This window comes from Bufo gargarizans, chromosome 6, assembly GCF_014858855.1.
Source record: "Bufo gargarizans isolate SCDJY-AF-19 chromosome 6, ASM1485885v1, whole genome shotgun sequence".
Taxonomy (NCBI): domain Eukaryota; kingdom Metazoa; phylum Chordata; class Amphibia; order Anura; family Bufonidae; genus Bufo; species Bufo gargarizans.
In genome coordinates, this window is record NC_058085.1 from 98787807 (window position 1) to 98805618 (window position 17812).

At 44.2% G+C, this 17812-nt stretch overlaps 1 protein-coding gene across 3 annotated transcripts in view; it reads right to left on the reverse strand.

Annotated features, from left to right (window-relative positions):
• LOC122942572 (protein MTSS 1-like) overlaps positions 1-17812 on the reverse strand; it is a 135044-nt gene that overhangs the window by 39714 nt on the left and 77518 nt on the right. For all 3 annotated transcript variants that reach the window (XM_044300231.1, XM_044300230.1, XM_044300232.1), the window contains exons 4-5: positions 7309-7393; positions 361-452 (exon numbers count right to left, since the gene is read on the reverse strand). In XM_044300231.1, coding sequence (XP_044156166.1) covers positions 361-452; positions 7309-7393 — 177 coding nt within the window. The remainder of the gene's footprint in view (positions 1-360; positions 453-7308; positions 7394-17812) is intronic.

Consider the following 17812-nt stretch of genomic DNA (forward strand, 5'->3'; position numbering starts at 1 on the left):
CATGTACAACCAATGTGAGCTCCCAGTAACCCAGTCATGCACATGTGCAAGTACCCACTGCTGCAGTAACAAGGAGGTGGCTGTAACCAAAAAGGAACTGGGTTCATTATCACTGAAAAATCTAAGTATTTGCAAATAGTCCTAACTTTGCATAAGCGATAAGACAGAATTGAGGACCATTGAGATAGCAATACCCTTTAAGAAAGCAAAGCCTGTTCAAGAGCTAGCATACAAATAGTTTTTAAAAATTAAATGTGTCTTTCATGTGTTCACATTATCGGAAAATCTAAAAGTTTACTATCTGTGTGTCCAAAAACATCTGGAGAGCACATGCCGAGATGTGAAGTAGAGGTTTCCTACCTTTTGCGTGGTCCTTGTCAAGTTGGCTTGCAATTTTCTTCCACTCCTCAATTTTTCCTTCTAGGGGGTTTATTAAGCTGTCACTCAGGGCTCTGCAGAAAAGAGAAACATTAAGTAAACCCCAAAGAGCAAGAGGAGAGAACATTAAGCAATGAGGCAAGGTAGCCATTATCCAATTCTCACTTGAAAACCCTCTGGACACAAATCACCACAACGGAAAAAAGGCAAAAAGTTCACTTTAATGTGGACAAAACGTCAAGTCATTCTGGACAGTGGAACCATTGGTGGTTATATCACTTGTGCGAAGGTGTCTTACTTTACGCACTATGGCCTCCATTTATTAATCAGTTCACAACAGTTTTTGGCATAATCTAAACCTAAAAAGTTGAGAATCACTGAAACAAAAAGTATTTGCCAGTTTCAAAATTTGCCATGGTTTATAGGGAGTGTTCTCCACATTTTAGACAAATTAATTAATAAGCAAAAAGCTAGAAAATGGCAGGAATCCAAGATTTCATGTTCTGACTTTGAATGTACATAACGGATTAAACATTTTGGCACAATTTGCTCCATTGCAAGGCCAGCAGTAATGAACGTGGGGTCTTCCATTATACTGGAATCACCCAGCTTACAGGTCCCGGCATTTCAGAAGCTTGATTTTCAGTAACTCTTAGAACTATTTAGATGTGGTGAACCTCACGTAAAGGGAGCATTTCTTTTTTTTTTTTTTTACTGAAAATCATTTTTGTATTCAAGTTTTTATTGATACGTTAGCAGCGCTCGTCTTCTGCAGCTGTCTGACGGCTCGTGTCCATCTTATCCCTCTCCGCTCCCCAATGATCTTCTAAGCCGATTTATGACCAAATCAAAGTTCACCTTTGATGTGGTCGTAAAACTGCTTGCATCATTTATGTTTCCCATTACTACAAAAACCATGACATTACATCTGTGTGTATGTGATTAAAGGCCTTTTACACGGGTAGATGATTGGGCACATGTTTGCGCCCGATCATTGCTGTAGGCCGACATGTTCACCGGGGTTTTGCTGGCTTGTTGTTGAGCACAGTTTTGTGTGCATAGAAATCGTTGTTCATTTTTCCATTACATTATACACTGCTCGTTTCCATGGTTACGACCACACAGCAATCCATCAGCGGTGGCTGTGCTTGCACACTATAGGAAAAAGTGCCGGCCGGGACCGTGGGAGCTCGCATAGGCTGGTGATTTTCCCTATAGCTGCAAGCACAGCCACCTCTAATGGACTGCAGGGTGGTCGTAACCATGGAAACGAGCTGTGTATAATATGATGGAAAAATGAATCTTGCCAGCAAAGGAATCAATATAGACAATGACAATATGTTAGTAAGTGCCTTGTATTAACTTCCTTTACATAATAAATGCCATTTGCTGAAGTGAGACAACTCCTTTAAATGGGCGCCGATCAATTTGCTGTATTGTCGATCGGCGACTGTAGGAGCAAGGATCTGGAGGTATAAATAACCCTTGAATCTTTTATTCTCGCAGGGGTTGTCAGGAGCTTCAATGACCTTGTCAATCATGCTTTGCGCTGAGATAAGACTTTTAATAAGCTTCCCTGTTGGGCTAGTTTCACTCTAGCGCTAAAATGTTCCGGCCGGAGTTCATCGCATCTGGCATAGCCGCATACCACCTTTCTCCTACCTTTCTAGCGGTCTTGTTGAATCTCAGCACTAATGCCAGAAATGTGCTGCGGTGCTGCAGCAGTTATGCCGGATGCTGTTCCTCTGCCCGAACATTTTAGCGCTAGTGTGAAACTAGCCTAACTCTGGCATGTTGTTCATGTAGATATTGTTGACAATTATAATTTATGACCAGAGGGATCAGACGTAACTAAGGCTCTCCAGTAAGATGACCCTTTCTATGGTTAGAGCTGCTGATCTGTAGGACGTGTTGAAACAGACCCTTGGCAGTTGCCATCTCATCAATGCACAAAACGAAAGGTCTGTCGAATATTACACACAGACATACATTCATGACGCTGCCTGACATTGCATCTCATAGAGCAAGAAAGGCTGTAAGGCAAGCTGCAATTTTCTTGAAAACTGTTGACGCCAGAAGACTCCAAACAATTACTGGAGGACATGACAGGAGGAGAACGTCTTTTAAGTGGGTAGACACTAGAAGATTTACTGTTCGCTCAGAAAAGCTGCTCTTCGCTGCTTCATCTATAAATAGCTGGAAGAATATTTCTGTAAAACTGCTGGGTTTATGAAGTTACAGGATATTTCACCATGAGATTTACTGTATGTGGAGAAGAAGAAAGCTAGTAATTGAAGTTGGCCACTATAGAAAACAATAGCCTTGCCATGTAGGGTTGGCGAGACACCTTGTTTCTTAGATTTAGAGGTCCTATGAGGCTTTGCCATAATATGACTTGTCTGTGAACTTTCAGGAGATAAAGCGTTTGCAGGTCCAATACATAAAGCAATACATAGGGGTGGACCAAAAGGTGTGCCCAATGGAGACACCAATGGTCTTCTAGAGTCCTAAAGGAAGTCATCAGTGGAACCTAAAGGGGTTGTTCCCATAAAAAATATTCTACATTTTTCATACTTTACATGCAATTAAAAATTCTGAATAAAACATGTTAAAACATATCTGTATAGCGCCACCTGCTTTCTGCTCTTTTCCCTATGTCCACTTGGCTGAGGTGGACGCACATGCTCAGTTCTGCCTTCAACTGCCACCAGCCATATAAATTGTTAGAAGCTGTGCCAGTTACAGGGAAAAAGTTGCAGTTGAAAGTTCAACCTCCCAACCCCTAGAAAAGGACACGCTCTCTGAGTTGCCAGCTTAAAATAAATCTAGCAGAGCAACTGGAGCAATGAATGAGGAGATCTCTGGATCCATGTGAGGTACAGGACAGCTTTGTTAGAAAGAGATTTCATTTTTTTAATTTAATCATGGGATAAACCCTTCAACATTTTCTACCCCATTGATAGAAGATGGCGCTCAGTCACTGGTGAACGTTTCATAGTACATTACAGTACTCTGGGCATGATACCGCCACTGTACGAGTCTCCGAGAGAATTCCCAGTATGCACTGACCACTTCTATATCCACAAGGCAGATCAGTCACTGAAGGGTGGTACTTCAAGGCAGATTTTTGTGGTTTTAGGCCCTGCTGAGTGATGTGCAGACACAGACATAAGATCTTCTGTTATTACTGATCATATGACAGTAGTTTCACATTATCCCTGCCTCGTCCAACGTCACGGTATCATCCACACATGAAGAGAACCGCAATATTAAACCAGAAAATTAAGAGTGCAAAGCTCTTTGGAGTATTTACTATTCATAACTGGTCAAAGGTGAGTTTGTATTGTACCATTCCTGCTATTACAGAGGCAGAATACAGACTACTGTAAATGGTGGCTTGTAACACGCTGATGCTGTGTCTCCCGAGAGGGGAATTAGCTAGGCATACATTTTAGACAGCCGTTAGTCGAACGCTCAACTGACTGAAAGCTCTCTTCTAACCCCCTTGTATACATGCCAAGCGTGCACCTGTTCTGAATGGGGAGAGGAGAGTAAGCCTCAGTCAGACACCTCAGGAGGCAGCTTTCCTCCCCAAGAACAAACGGACCAGGCACTGGGAATAAAGGATTGGGCATGCTGAAAATCATCACGCCTCATCCCTATTTTGTCATGTATGGTCAGCATAAAGCCAGCAATAGGCCCCTTTCAGACGAGCGAGTTGCACACTCTGGACTCGCAGCGTGAGTATGCGGTAGCTCCCGTCCTGACCTCCCACCACTGACGGGTCACATAGCATTATGCTGATTTATGATGCTATGTAACCCTTACAGTTCTGGAATGTATTGTATACCAGTGACATAATGCACAATACATTCCAGACCTCTAAGGGTTACATAGCATCATAAATCAATATAATGCTATGCGACCCCCATCAGTGCTGGGAGGTCAGGACAGGAGCTGCTGCATACTCACGCTGCGAGTCCGGAGTGTGCAACTCGCTCATCTGAAAGGGGCCTTACTCACAAAACAACCGGCAGGCAAACGCTTGTCTTGTCGAAAGCTATCTTTTCCAATCCCGCCCCCCCAAATACGCATGCATGCCTGGGAGAGAATTGGTACCAATCTTCTCTGGTGGGCAGCTTACCTCTCTGAGAATAACAGGATTATGCATACTTAAAACCAACATGTCCAACCCTTCTCTCCCCTGACATCTGCTATTGGAGTTAAGTCGGTAGGCCCCCCCATATACTTTACATACTCGAAATTGGTGGGTTTAGCCAGCACACCATACATCTATTATGTGTGACTATCTTGTGTTATCCATTTTGTGATGTTGTCTTTATGTTCTCAAGACTACACACCCATCAGGCAATAAAAGTCAGTCCCTGAGAGATAACATTCCAGACAATATCACCATTAGAGGTGTGTATGCCTGATGAAAGATTTATATAGGAAACATCAATCTTATAATAGCATGGAGCGTCCCCACCGAGAGCAGCACTACTACCACTGGTACTCACCAGCCAAGGCGTTAAAAACACTTCACCGCCCATTCAACTCTTCTAATGTCCCTGGTGTCCTCTGTTCTCAATATTCAACAAACCCTTCACAACTTCCACAATTGGTGGATAACGCCCAATAAATGGAAGCTTCCCTTTCCTTACCGCTAGAGATATCCAGAGATTAGCGGGGCAAGAAGGTCACCTTTTTACACCATCCCTTTATGGTTTGCAACTTTTTAAAAAGTTTCAGTTGATAAATCTGGAGTGAAACTAATTACCTTAGCTAAATAGCTAATCATACCCACTTTACAAGACTGGAGAAAGTTGTGTTGCAAAAATTTTGAAACAATTTTCAGTTTTACACCAAAGTCACAAAGTCCTATTTTGCAACACATTTATTATACTGTACTCACTTATATAGCGCTGACATGTTCTGCAGCACTTTCCAGACATTACTTCCACAATGGGGATCACAATCTAGGTTTCCCCATCAGTATGATGAGAGGAAGCTGGAGTACCCGCAGGAAATCCACGAAAATATGAAGCGAACATAAAAACTCCATATAAATCAACACTGTAAAAATGTGAAAGGAAATGTATGCAAAAGGCCCTATAAAATACCACAGCCAGTGTAGGGTTTTGCAAATGCAACACTCAACATTTCCATCCTAAGCTAAATTCTACCTAAAATGCATCTTTAAGGGTCCATTCACACGTTCGTAAATGTTTTGCGAATCCGCAAAACACGGTCACCGCAATGTGTTCCGCATTTCGCGGACTGCACATCGCCGGCACTATAATAGAAAATGCTTTTTCCTGTCCGCAGTTGCGGACAAGAATAGGACATGTTCTATTTTTTTCGGGAACGGAATTGCGGATCCGGACAGCACATAGCATCCGTTCCAGCCCTATTGAAAATGAATGGGTCTGCAAAATCCGGAATGGATCTGGAAATAAATTGCGGACGTGTGAATAGACCCTAAAGGCTATGAACACCTTTGGGGGAAAATTTATTTGTAGGATTGCATTTTACTCATTTTGACCTAAAAGTCATTTTTTCAATTGGTCTTTATTAAAAAATGTTCAATGTTTTTTGCCCTACAGGGTTAAGTTTCAGTCTATCTGAAGAGTATCTTGCTTTAAGCTTCACACTCGGGTTGCTGCTCTGATGCCTGATGTATAGCCCTTATCTCTGAACTCCTGACAGCTAAATCCTTAATCCTAAAATACAACCATAAAAATAAACTGCCCCTAAAAGTGTTTTATAGCCTTTCACACTGGACCTATGATCCCAGTGAGGCTCCTAGACGCTGCCCATAATGTAACTTGGAGCAATGCAGATAAAACTTCTGCCAATGTACATGGGCGGACAGGGCCATCCATCTGCACTCACCTCGTATGCATGTGGCAAGACAGTCCATAAACTACTCTAATGACTGTCTACAGTGCTTATCCATATATTACTGGCCGGTTAGGATGATTCATAAGTCTAAAAAAACTGGGTGACAATCCAGGGTGCCATGTCACGGCAGCCATAATGGTTGTCATACAGCTTTCCAAGAAACAGATATGACTAATAAAGAGCTGAATAGAACTCAGAAGCCTCTATAACATTTTTAAGAGTACTTATAGAGGGCCCCTCGCCACAAAAAAGCTGTGAAATCTGCAGGCAGCATGTTATAATGTTACAGGAGAAGCTGGACAGACTGATATATAATTTTTGTGGGAAAAGATTCTACATAATTTGAATTTTAGGAGTCCGGTGGGCGGTCCTATCATTGACTGATAGCCAAGTTTGAATGCATATTGATACAGGATGGCTGTCAATCATGGAGCAGAACCGCCCAAAGGACTCCTAAGTCCTTAATGAGCAGAAGTTTAAAGGGAACCTGTCACGACATGGTGTTTGAGATGAAGGCAGCATGTTATAGAGCAGATGGATATATTCAGTAAAACGTGTATTCCATTCATGTAAATTCCTGCTCATTCTGAGCTTTGAGAACAAGGTGTCGGTCCTATCAGTGACTGACAGCTATCTGTGTATACACAGCCATAGGGAGAAGGCTGTCAATCACTTGGCTCCAAAGCCCAGAATGAACAGAGGTTTAAATGAATGAAATACAAGTTTTACTGAATCCTTTCCCATAAAACTATACATCAACGTGCTCAGCTCCTCCTGCTCTATCACATGCATTTTCACGGCAACAGATTCGCTTTAACAACCTGAAGCCAAACAACTAGTCCGGAAAAGCAGATTAGATAAATTATAGTTTGCACTGGAAACATTCTCAGTCCCATGGCTGGCTCCAGTCTTCCAGCAAATGTATGTACTACGGGGCAAGACGATAAGTAAGCAGACTGCGAAAACAGAGGCGCCTTGGCATTCGCCAGGTATAGACGCGTGCACCACAAGGAGAGAAGCACTTACACTGTGAGGTGCTTCAGCCGAGACTCTATGTTCCTGTGTCTCATACACATCCTGGTCAGTGCAGAACCGATTTCTTTTGTAGCTCCTGGAAGAGAGAAGAAAGGAAAAATTACGTTTTTCCAAGTCCTAGATTGGTTCGAGCAAATATATATATTACTGGAGAAGTGTATACAAGGATTTATCATTGCTTTTACAGCAGGAGACAGCATGGGCAAAGCAGGCTGGCATTTAAACAAGCAAAGTAGTTGACATCTTGTCCTGGGGCAAAGTGGTCATCAAGAGTTTTGGGATGCTTTGGTTGAGCCCCTAGACCGAGCGCTATGTTAGTATGGGTAGTAGAGACTACACAGGTGTAGGAAGGGGGGTTGGCTAGGTAGGGCAGTATTTCGCTAGGTCACATACTACATTTTGGTTGAGAAAAAGAGAATCTGTGACCTCTTCCCAACCACCAACTGACCGCTTTCTCCCTATGAAGTCCATGTCAGACAGCCGTAAGCAGTCCGGGAAAAACAATCTGTGCACCAGCCATATCTCCCAGTCCGGTCATGGCTCATCTGTCTCGAACTCACAGCATCATAGTGATTTAAGATGCTGTGAATTCCACCATTATGTAAGTACAGTGCAGAAGACCCGCGGTCAAGTAGGAACTGGCAGCATCATAAATCACTATAGTGCTGCGAGTTCTGGTCAGATGAGCAGTGGTTTGTCCCTGCACAAGGCCGCCTGACACCAACCTTAGTCTACATGGGGAGAAAGCTGTCAATCAGTACCTGGTGGGACGGGGGGCTTGCAGCTCACAAATGCTATGGACTGCAATGCAATGTAGATATATATTTAGCCAAAATACAGCCTATTTCCATATAAGAGACACACGGCTGAAATCAGTGCGCCCGTCATTACCGCATGCTGAGGGACAGGACTACATGATGTAGGCGACAGGTACATTATCAAAACTGGTGCTAAGGAAACGTGGAGTGGTGACCCAACCAGACGTAGGATATTGCTGTAGTGTCCGTCTACTATAGTTTCCAAAAAGTCTGCTACGCTACTCCATTAAAAAAAAAAAAAAAAAATTGTATGCTGGCCTGAACGATGCCAATATATATATATATATATATATATATATATATATATATATATATATATATATATATATATATTTATTTTTTTTAAACAAAAAAAAAACAAAACACATTTTACCGGACATAAAGCCTCATGCAGACGTCCGTGGAACAGAGTCCATGAGATACCGGACTGGCATTGCAGGAGCGCACGGTCATTGGTTGCTATGGCGCTGTGTGCCCCTGCAATGCCAGTCGGGTGTCTCACGGACCCTCTTCCACAGACATCTGCATGAGGTTTAAGGCAAACATGCAAGGAAATCACAATGTGAAAGGAGTTTTTTCAATGTGGATCTCGGTGCAGATTCCATCCCCAAAAACACTTGCAATTCTTCTCCATGGAATAAAATGGAGAATTGCATGGGGCTTTTTTGCCACTTGCGGTTTTAAAAACTGTGCTGTGGAAAACAAAAGTAGTGACATGTCCGTTCTTGGCGTGGATTTCACGTCCAGAGCTCTTACTGAAACAGCTACGTCGAAACCAAAAAACATGTAAAAAAAAAAAAACACCCTTACTGGGTGGTAACGCGGGTCAGATTTGAGGATGATTACCATATATATTAGAAGCTACAGTGTATAATACCGTCCTATAGCTTTACTTTACATACTCGTATGAATGTCCAGCATCCAAGGGAACTATTCTCCAGCTGGTACCCGAAATGCCAAAACCCAAATCATCTACCCGACAAACACTCCCATAGTCAGACACATAAAACGCTGAAAAGGTACACAATGGGGTTTTGTGCCAAGCAGCTTTTCAATAAAAGCAGGGCACGACGAACGAACAAACAGCATAACAAATGGTTTGGCAGGGCACCTCTCAGTCAAATAAGGCTGGGCACCGGCCCAAACTGCGTCTGCTATTGTAATGTACCTGGGTACGTTGCACAACCAAATTGGAGCCATCCAAAATAAAGAGAAGATAATCCAGAAACCAACTTCATGTGCTGGCGGAATATATCAGACCAGAGACAGAGGTCAGCGCTTCACAAAGGGCCCCCTGGTCCTATGGATGGGACCCAGCACAAGTGCCAGGACTGTAGACTGCCAACCATGGTGGTGGTACCAATGCCAAGCTCCAGACTCTAGGTCGGGGCAAAAGAAGGATCGGGGCCCTATGGTCTGCAAGGGCCAATACACAGTAGGGTCCAACTGATTATTATAGAATGTCATTAAAACATAATGGGGGAGATTTATCAAACTGACAGTTGCCCATAGCAACCAATCAGATTCCACCTTTCATTTTTCAGAGCTCCTTTGGAAAATGAAAGGTGGAATCTGATTGGTTGCGAATGTAAACCAAGCCAGTTCTCCTTCACACCAGTTTGATAACTCTCTCCCTGTATCTAGTGCATGCTTGTCGTTGAAGGTGTCAGTCAGCTGCCGGTAAAGCCAAACATCAGTGACTATAATCTGTGATTACTCTATTTTTTCTGTCTTTGACTCGCTTTATATGGTCTGGAGGCCACGTGAGATCTGCTACTCATCACAGATTAAAGAGCTAAGGCAGGAGGCCCCATCTTATGCAATACACAGGCAGCACTGCTTTCTGAGGAGGACGGATGGAGGCATTTAAGTGTTTTCATCTTACCATTATTATTCACTTTTACGTCCTCTCACAATCCTATGTACTGCTGCCCGCTCCAGTACGGGGACTATAACACGCCGCCAGGAAACAGGGGAGGGATGGAACAATGCAGACCTGTATGGTGAGCCACGTCATCGCTGCCAAGTCGTTGTCTCACCAAGAAAAATGAAGTCTGAGGTGGTAGGAGTAACGGCAACGCCCCCGTTGCTCCTAGAGGCTCGTTTGCATATACTAAAACTTTGTTTTTCTCAGTAATGCGGGGACATATGAACATGGGGTCAACACAGACGCCTTCAGCTGCCAAGCGCACATGTAACAGGTCAGCCAGTGTCATAGGTACAAATCTGCTGACAGATGCCCTTTAAAGGGAATCTGTCAGCTATTCCGAGCATATAAAACTGTTAACATAGCAATGTGCAATAAAGTACCTTCATTCCAGCATGTGTCTTCTTGCTTTTATTTAACTTTTCATTTAGATCAAAAAGCGATTTTTCTGATATGCTAATTAAGCCTCAAGGTGCCCAGAGGGGCGTTATTACTCTCATCTAGTGCCCAGTAACGCCCCCCTGCAGTGCCCAGCACGCCTCCTAAGAAATACATTTACTCCCACATCCTTGCCGAACGGCGCCGCCCCCCTCCACTACGTCATGTAATTTATTCACCCCACCATCCTTGCGTCCTCCTTTCTTGGCCTCCGAAATCTTGTGCAGCCGCAGTATCGCTGACTACGTGCGCCTGTACAATACTCCGGCTCCTGGGGGCAACAGCCTCAATAGTGTCACTGGGCATGCGCCGAGCCCAGTGACTTAATCAGAGCGCTGTTGCCCTCAGGAGCCGGAGTATCGTACAGGCGCAGGCAGTCAGCGATACTGCGGCTGCACGAGATTTCGGAGGCCAAGAAAGGAGGACGCGTTACTGGGCACTAGAGCAGAGTAATAACGCCCCTCTGGGCACCTTGAGGCTTAATTAGCATATCAGAAAAATCTCTTTTTGATCTAAATGAAAAGTTGAATAAAAGCAAGACTACACATGCTGGAATGAAGGTACTTTATTGAACATTGCTATGTTAACAGTTTTATATGCTCGGAATAGCTGACAGATTCCCTTTAAAGAGGACCTGTCACTTCTCCTGACATATTGGTTTTTAGTAACTACATCCCCCGTGTAATAACAATTCTGTTGTGCTATTCCTCTATTACTACTACTACTACAAGTTTATGAAGGAATTGCTGGCAGTCTGCAATAAAAGGTCCGCCTGGGAGTTACCAGGGCACTGACACTATCCGATCAACGCTACCAAACTGTCCAGGGACACAACCCCAAACCATAACACCCAGATGGACCTTCCAGTAGGAACAACAGAGGAGTGGTACAACATAGACTAGAGTCATAAGAAAAGATGCTCCAGAATTATTACACAGGTAATGCAAGTAGTTACTAAAACAGACGTGTCAGAAAATGCAGTGTTTGTCCATGGAGCCTTGTGTGTGGAAGCAGCAACGGTCCAAGACATCTCAGTCAGAGCAGCTTGTGTGTGTGTTGCCATGATGAAATGGGTTTCTTGCACATCCATAAAGTTAAAGCTGGAGGTTACATTTGGGGAGTAGTAGTCATCAGGATCTCCGAGGAGTCACTGCCTCTTTATTACTATTCCGTTAAACCGTTCTCCAGGTAGAAATAAAACCCGCTCTGTATGTGAATCAGCTCAACCGCCAACATTTCCATGAGTAAATAGGGGGAAATTCCAGTCTGGTATATTCTGTTCCTACTACTCGAGAAGTTTTGTTTTTAAGCGGCAAACACAATTTCCATGTCTACAAGCTATTTATATAGTCAAAGGCAGTGAAAGGGGGGGATTCTGCTGGATAATAGCATTTATTTTAGGTAGGTTCGGAAATGTAAGCCCATTCTTGATCGCCATCGGCACCACCATTACCGACGCTGGTATAACGCGCTTCCAGAACAGCCCCAGCTGACGTCAGGTTATTATCTTCATACTATACAGATAAGATTCATAACCAGACACACACAAAACGGGATCCTGACTTAACCCTTCACATCCTGTGGAAACCTAAGGCTACGGCGACACGTGACAAAAATGGAAACTACACTGCGACATGTAGCGCAACATTTTTTGCAATGACAGTCAATGGTGTGGCATTGGCTAGATTTTTTGCGACTGTCGTGTGGCAGTGTGACACCATCGACTATCATGATAAAAAATGTTGCGCGACTATTCTGCGACAAATATGGCGGTGCAGCCCTAGCCTAAGATTGCTCCTATATATTAGATTAAAGCTGTGCAATACACCAAACATTTATGGGTATGGGTGTGTCCTGTGTCGCCCAACACAGGATAATGATGGAAAGAAGGATCAGGCAGGATTTCAACATGCCCTATCCTTTATTTCCGGAGCAGATAGGCCACTGCCACAGGAGTCCGATGGAGTTTTATTCCCATCTCCCTACTGATGATAGAGGCAGCACATTGGAGGAATAGCTGGTGACCGCATAAATGTGCAGCAGACTGCCATGTAAAGTGTATGGGTGTTCTTACATGGGAGGTACCTGTCCCCTCCCCTGACATGTCTGCTTGCAGTCCCCGTGTAATAACAATTCTACATCATATTTTCATATCATTATTTGCAATGCCGATCCTCTATTAACCCTTCTAGAAGTTTACAAATGCATTGCCAGCAGTCTGCAATAAAGGTCTAACTTGGTGTTACCAGTTAAGGGTGGGTCAGACTGTGCAAGGACACCCCCGAACTGGTAAGACTCAGACCTTTATTGCAGGCTGCTGGCAATGCATTGTAAAGTTTTAGTAGGAATAACAGAGGAATGGCTACATAGAGCTATATGAAAAGATGGGAAATGCAAGTAGTTACTAAAGTCCTTTTTAAAACACACTGTCTGTATCCATTTCACTGCTCCTTTGTGTCAGACAATATCCCATCAGGTACAAGAAGGTATGACCTCCCCTACTGCCGAATGAGCTGTACCTGACCGAACAGGTTGGACAGTTGCTATCACCAGGAGGTTGTATAATGTATGACTCATATATTCTTCATACGCTTACTCATCTGCCGGCAGTGCCGAGCCTGCAGGGGCTTGTACAATCCATGATGACATAGGTAGGTCAACATGATCTGCCTGCTGTGAACGGCAGGTACAGCCATCGCTAAAGAGGAGCCGTCCCCCCTCCTGACAGGTCTGTCTTAGTAACCGCTTGCATTCCCCACGTGATAACAATTCTGCAGCATCTATACATAGGACTCTATATTGTGCAATCCCTTTACTATTCCTACTAGAAGTTATGAATTGAATGGCTAGCAGTTTGCAATGAAGGTCTAGATGGGCGTTATCTGTTGGAGTGTGTCCCTGTACATTCTGACACTGGCAGCACCGATCCTCATTGCAAACCGCAATCAATTCATAACTTCTAGCAGTAATAATAGAGGGATGTCACAGACTTGTAAGAATAGATGCTCCAGAAGGGCTATTACATGCAGAATACAAATAGTTACTAAACAGACATTTCAGGAGAGGTGACAGGTTTTCTTTTAAATAAATCCTTAAAGGGGTACTACACTTTTGTATTACTAATTATCTATCCTTTTAGATCATCAGCATCTGATGAGAAGTGAGAAGGCCACTGCCTTCTCGAACAGCTGATTGGCAGCAGTCCTGGTTGTCGGACCACCACCGATCAGATGCTGATGATCTATCCAAAGGATAGATCATCAGGAATAAAAAAAAAAGTACAGAACCCCTTTAGAGCAGGTATCCATTTTGGATGATTCCTATTTGTTGGAAGGGTCTCTTAACAATAAGGTCATCACAAAGTATCGTCCCTGCTGGGAGCGCCACCAATCAGATGTAATCTGTGGGGAAACATGGTGATCCATTTCCCTGCAGCACCACCACAGGTAAAAAGAAGCATTGCACTGCATCCCCTCAATCAATAGGATCTCTGCTGTACTGCATGCCAAGATAGGTCCTCCAGACAGAGAGACACTCTTTGCAACCTGCTCTACGCGCTGACCAAGAGAGGAGGATCCTGAAAAGTGGACCTCCCTCTATTAATTCAGAACAGGCGTATGAAAATGGGCTTTGTAAATCAGACAGCCCTTTCAAGACGGTGACAGCAGAACAGACCATTGGGATTTGCCCGCCATGCCTGCAATGTGTTCTCTCCGGTTTGGGTGCTAGGTGTGGACAGTACATGTTATGGGAGAGGATGTAACACACCCCCCGTCTTTAAATATTTCACTACCTTGTTAATCATGACACAAAGCTGGAAGAACTTCGAGTAGGTGCAAAATGTCCTTCACAGAGGTAGCACGTCTTAAGAATGCTGGACAGAATGCAGGAGATCTTCCCACACTTTTGCATTGTACCGCTTGGCACAGGGTAAAATAAATTAGGTGACAAAGGAACATGTAAGGCTGAAATTAGACATGTGTCCATCTAGTTCAGCCTGTTTTCCTACAATGTTGATCCAGAGGAAGGCAGAAAACAAAAACAAAAAAAAAAAAAAAAAACTCCTGAGGGACGGTAGAAGGCAATTTTCCTCATGTTATGGGAGGGGGAAAAAAAAAATCTAGCAATCAGAAATCTAGTAAATATACCGTAACTTGTTAGGGCTCTTTCACACGAGCGGATGCCATGCGGGTAATCTGCTACGTGAAAGAGTGCCAAGCCCAGTTCTGGACAGCAGAGACACGGAGCATTACATGATTGATAACGCTCTGTGCCTCTGATCTTTTTACTACAAAATCGCAGTGAGACAAGTTGTCACCATGATTTTGTAGTAAAAAGATCACAGAGAGGCACGGAGCATTATCAGTCATGTCACTGCTCCGTGTCTCTGCAGCCTGCCCGACAAAGCTAAGGATTGATATTTACTGCAAGTTGCGGACCCGCAAAACGCAGATACTGGCCGCGTCCTGTACGGCCCCGCAAAAAAGATAGAGCATGTCCTATTCTGGTCTGCAATTGTGGACAAGAATAGGCATCTCTAAGATCGTGTCGGCCATGTGCGGTCCCTTAAATTGCGGACCGCACACGAGCCGGTGTCCGTGTTTTGCGTATTCGCAATTTGCGGTCCGCAACACACTACGGCCATCCGAAAGAGCCCTAAACGTTATGATGAATAAAGCAGATTTCCCTAGAACTTAATACTAAAGGGTGTATTGGACACCCCGATGCTGGATAGCTAGCAGAGGAGACCGCGTCTATTACATGCAGAGATGTCCTCCACAGCCTGGGGAGGAGCGATCGCTATGCGATTTCTTGTCCCCATGCATAACAGCGGTGTGCCGGTGGTAGATCGCAATTACACAGCACGATCTGCCGCCGGCAAATCCAGATCTTTCACCGGAGACAGTATTAGACTGCCAGGCGATCACTAACGCTCGTTAGCGATTATTGGGCAGAAAATCTGCCTGTTTAATATATCCTTAGAGGGGGCCGTCACACAATTCCATAATTTATAGAATTTACCAACTTGTTATTGGTCTTGAAATTGAACAATGCGTGCTTACACGTGACAATTTCTTTATATGGTGATTTTCTTTTCTCACATACATTTTTTAACTACGAGAATAGGAAATGAGCAATGGTCTCATGCTTAAGGGCATGTGATCCATCTTCCACTTACCACAGAAGATAACACACTTAGGCCGCATGCACATGACCATGGTGTGTTTTGCGGTCTGCAAATAAATTGCGGATCTGCAAAACACAGATGGCGAACGTGCGCGTTCCGCAATTTGCAGAACGGCACGGACAGCTTTCAATATAAATGCCTATTCTTGTCTGCAAAGCACGGACAAGAATAGGACATATTATATTTTTTTAGCGGGGCCATGGAACGGAGCAACGGATGCGGACAGCACACGGAGTTCTGTCTGCCTCTTTTGCGGCCCCATTGAAGGGAATGGGTCCGCATCTGAGCCGCCAAAATGGCAGCTCGGATGCGGACCAAAACAACGGCCGTGTGCATGAGGCCTTAGAACGTATTTCGAGCTATATTAGAAAATAAAAAAATCTCGTACAGACGCACCATAGGCAGAACGGCCTTCCATATCAGACACGGAGAGGAGGGCACACCGCTGGGGCGTGTCTCAGAGGACCCGTTAACTGGCAATTAGGGATAAGCGAATAGACTTTGGATTAAACATCCAAAGTCGATTTGCATAAAACTTTGTTCCAATACTGTATGGAGCAGGATCTCCGTACCGTATTAGAATGTATTGGCTCCTATGAGCCGAAGTTATTACTTTGCAAGTCTAGCGAAACTTTGCCCAATAACTTCATAAAATGAATTTCTACTTAAAAAAAAAAAAAAACATTTCCCAAACTCGGGTTCGGTTCCAAGGTACCTGCTCCGTATAGTATTGGAACGAAGTTTTATGCGAATCGACTTTGGATGTCTCATCCGAAGCTGATTCTCTCATCTCTACTGCAATCAAAGAAGATCTGCCCCCTCTCCTGACAGGTCTGTTTTAGTAACTATGGCAGGGATCAGGAACCCCCGACACTCCAGCTCCCAGAATCCACTTTTCCTTTCTATGGGAGTTACAAGAACAGCTGAGTAAACGTGCATGCTGGGAGTTGTAGTTGCACAGCAGCTGGAGTGCTGAAGGTTGCCAATCTCTGCCCTATGGAATAGAAACGTTGGGGTATCCATTCTTATAAGGCCACTTTCCCACTTTCAGTCTTTGGTCAGTGACTTTCCATCAGTGATTGTGAGCCAAAACCAGGATTGGAGCCCCCCAGAGATAAGGTATAAGGGAAAGATCTACATCCGTTCTGTGCCACACCTGGTTTTGGCTCAGTGTGAAAGCCGGCTTATAAGAATAGATGCCCCGGCATTATTATCCCATAGAGAATAGTAGTTACTAAAACAGTCCAGGTCCTGGTGTTCCTCCTGAACATGCAAACGTAGACTGACAAATGGGTGTTACCATAAAACTGGTCCTGGTCAGCAGGGTGTGCCCCTGTATTGTCTGCCACTGTTTGGAAAGAAAGAGCGTACAGCACGTCCTAGTCCTGTCCGTTATCCAGACAAGAATAGGCATTTATCCAGTGGGGCCCGCGAAAAGTGCTGGAAGCACACGGATCACAATTTGCGGACTGCAAAACTGATATGGTCGTGTGCAGAAGGCCTAAAGCTGGCCATTCACATGAGATAACCAATGGCCAAACTTAAAAGGAAAAAAACCTATAAAAAACTAGGAAACATAGCGATATGGAAAACTTTCGTTCCTTGGTTTGGAAATTTGTTGAGAGTTCCCCTGGAGAATGAGGTCAAAACACCTGGATTAGAGGACCCATCAGAGGGAGAACAGGCACCAATACACAATTAATAGCTGTAGGCCGGCAGCCATCTCTCCTGACTCCCTCATACACATACATGTTTGGTATGGCCGGCAGCCATCTCTCCTGACTCCCTCATACACATACATGTTTGGTATGGCTGGCAGCCATCTCTCCTGACTCCCTCATACACATACATGTTTGGTATGGCTGGCAGCTATCTCTCCTGACTCCCTCATACACATACATGTTTGGTATAGCCGGCAGCCATCTCTCCTGACTCCCTCATACACATACATGTTTGGTATGGCTGGCAGCTATCTCTCCTGACTCCCTCATACATTATTTGGTATGGCTGGCAGCTATCTCTCCTGACTCCCTCATACATATTTGGTAGGGCCGGCAGCTATCTCTCCTGACTCCCTCATACACATACATGTTTGGTATAGCCGGCAGCCATCTCTCCTGACTC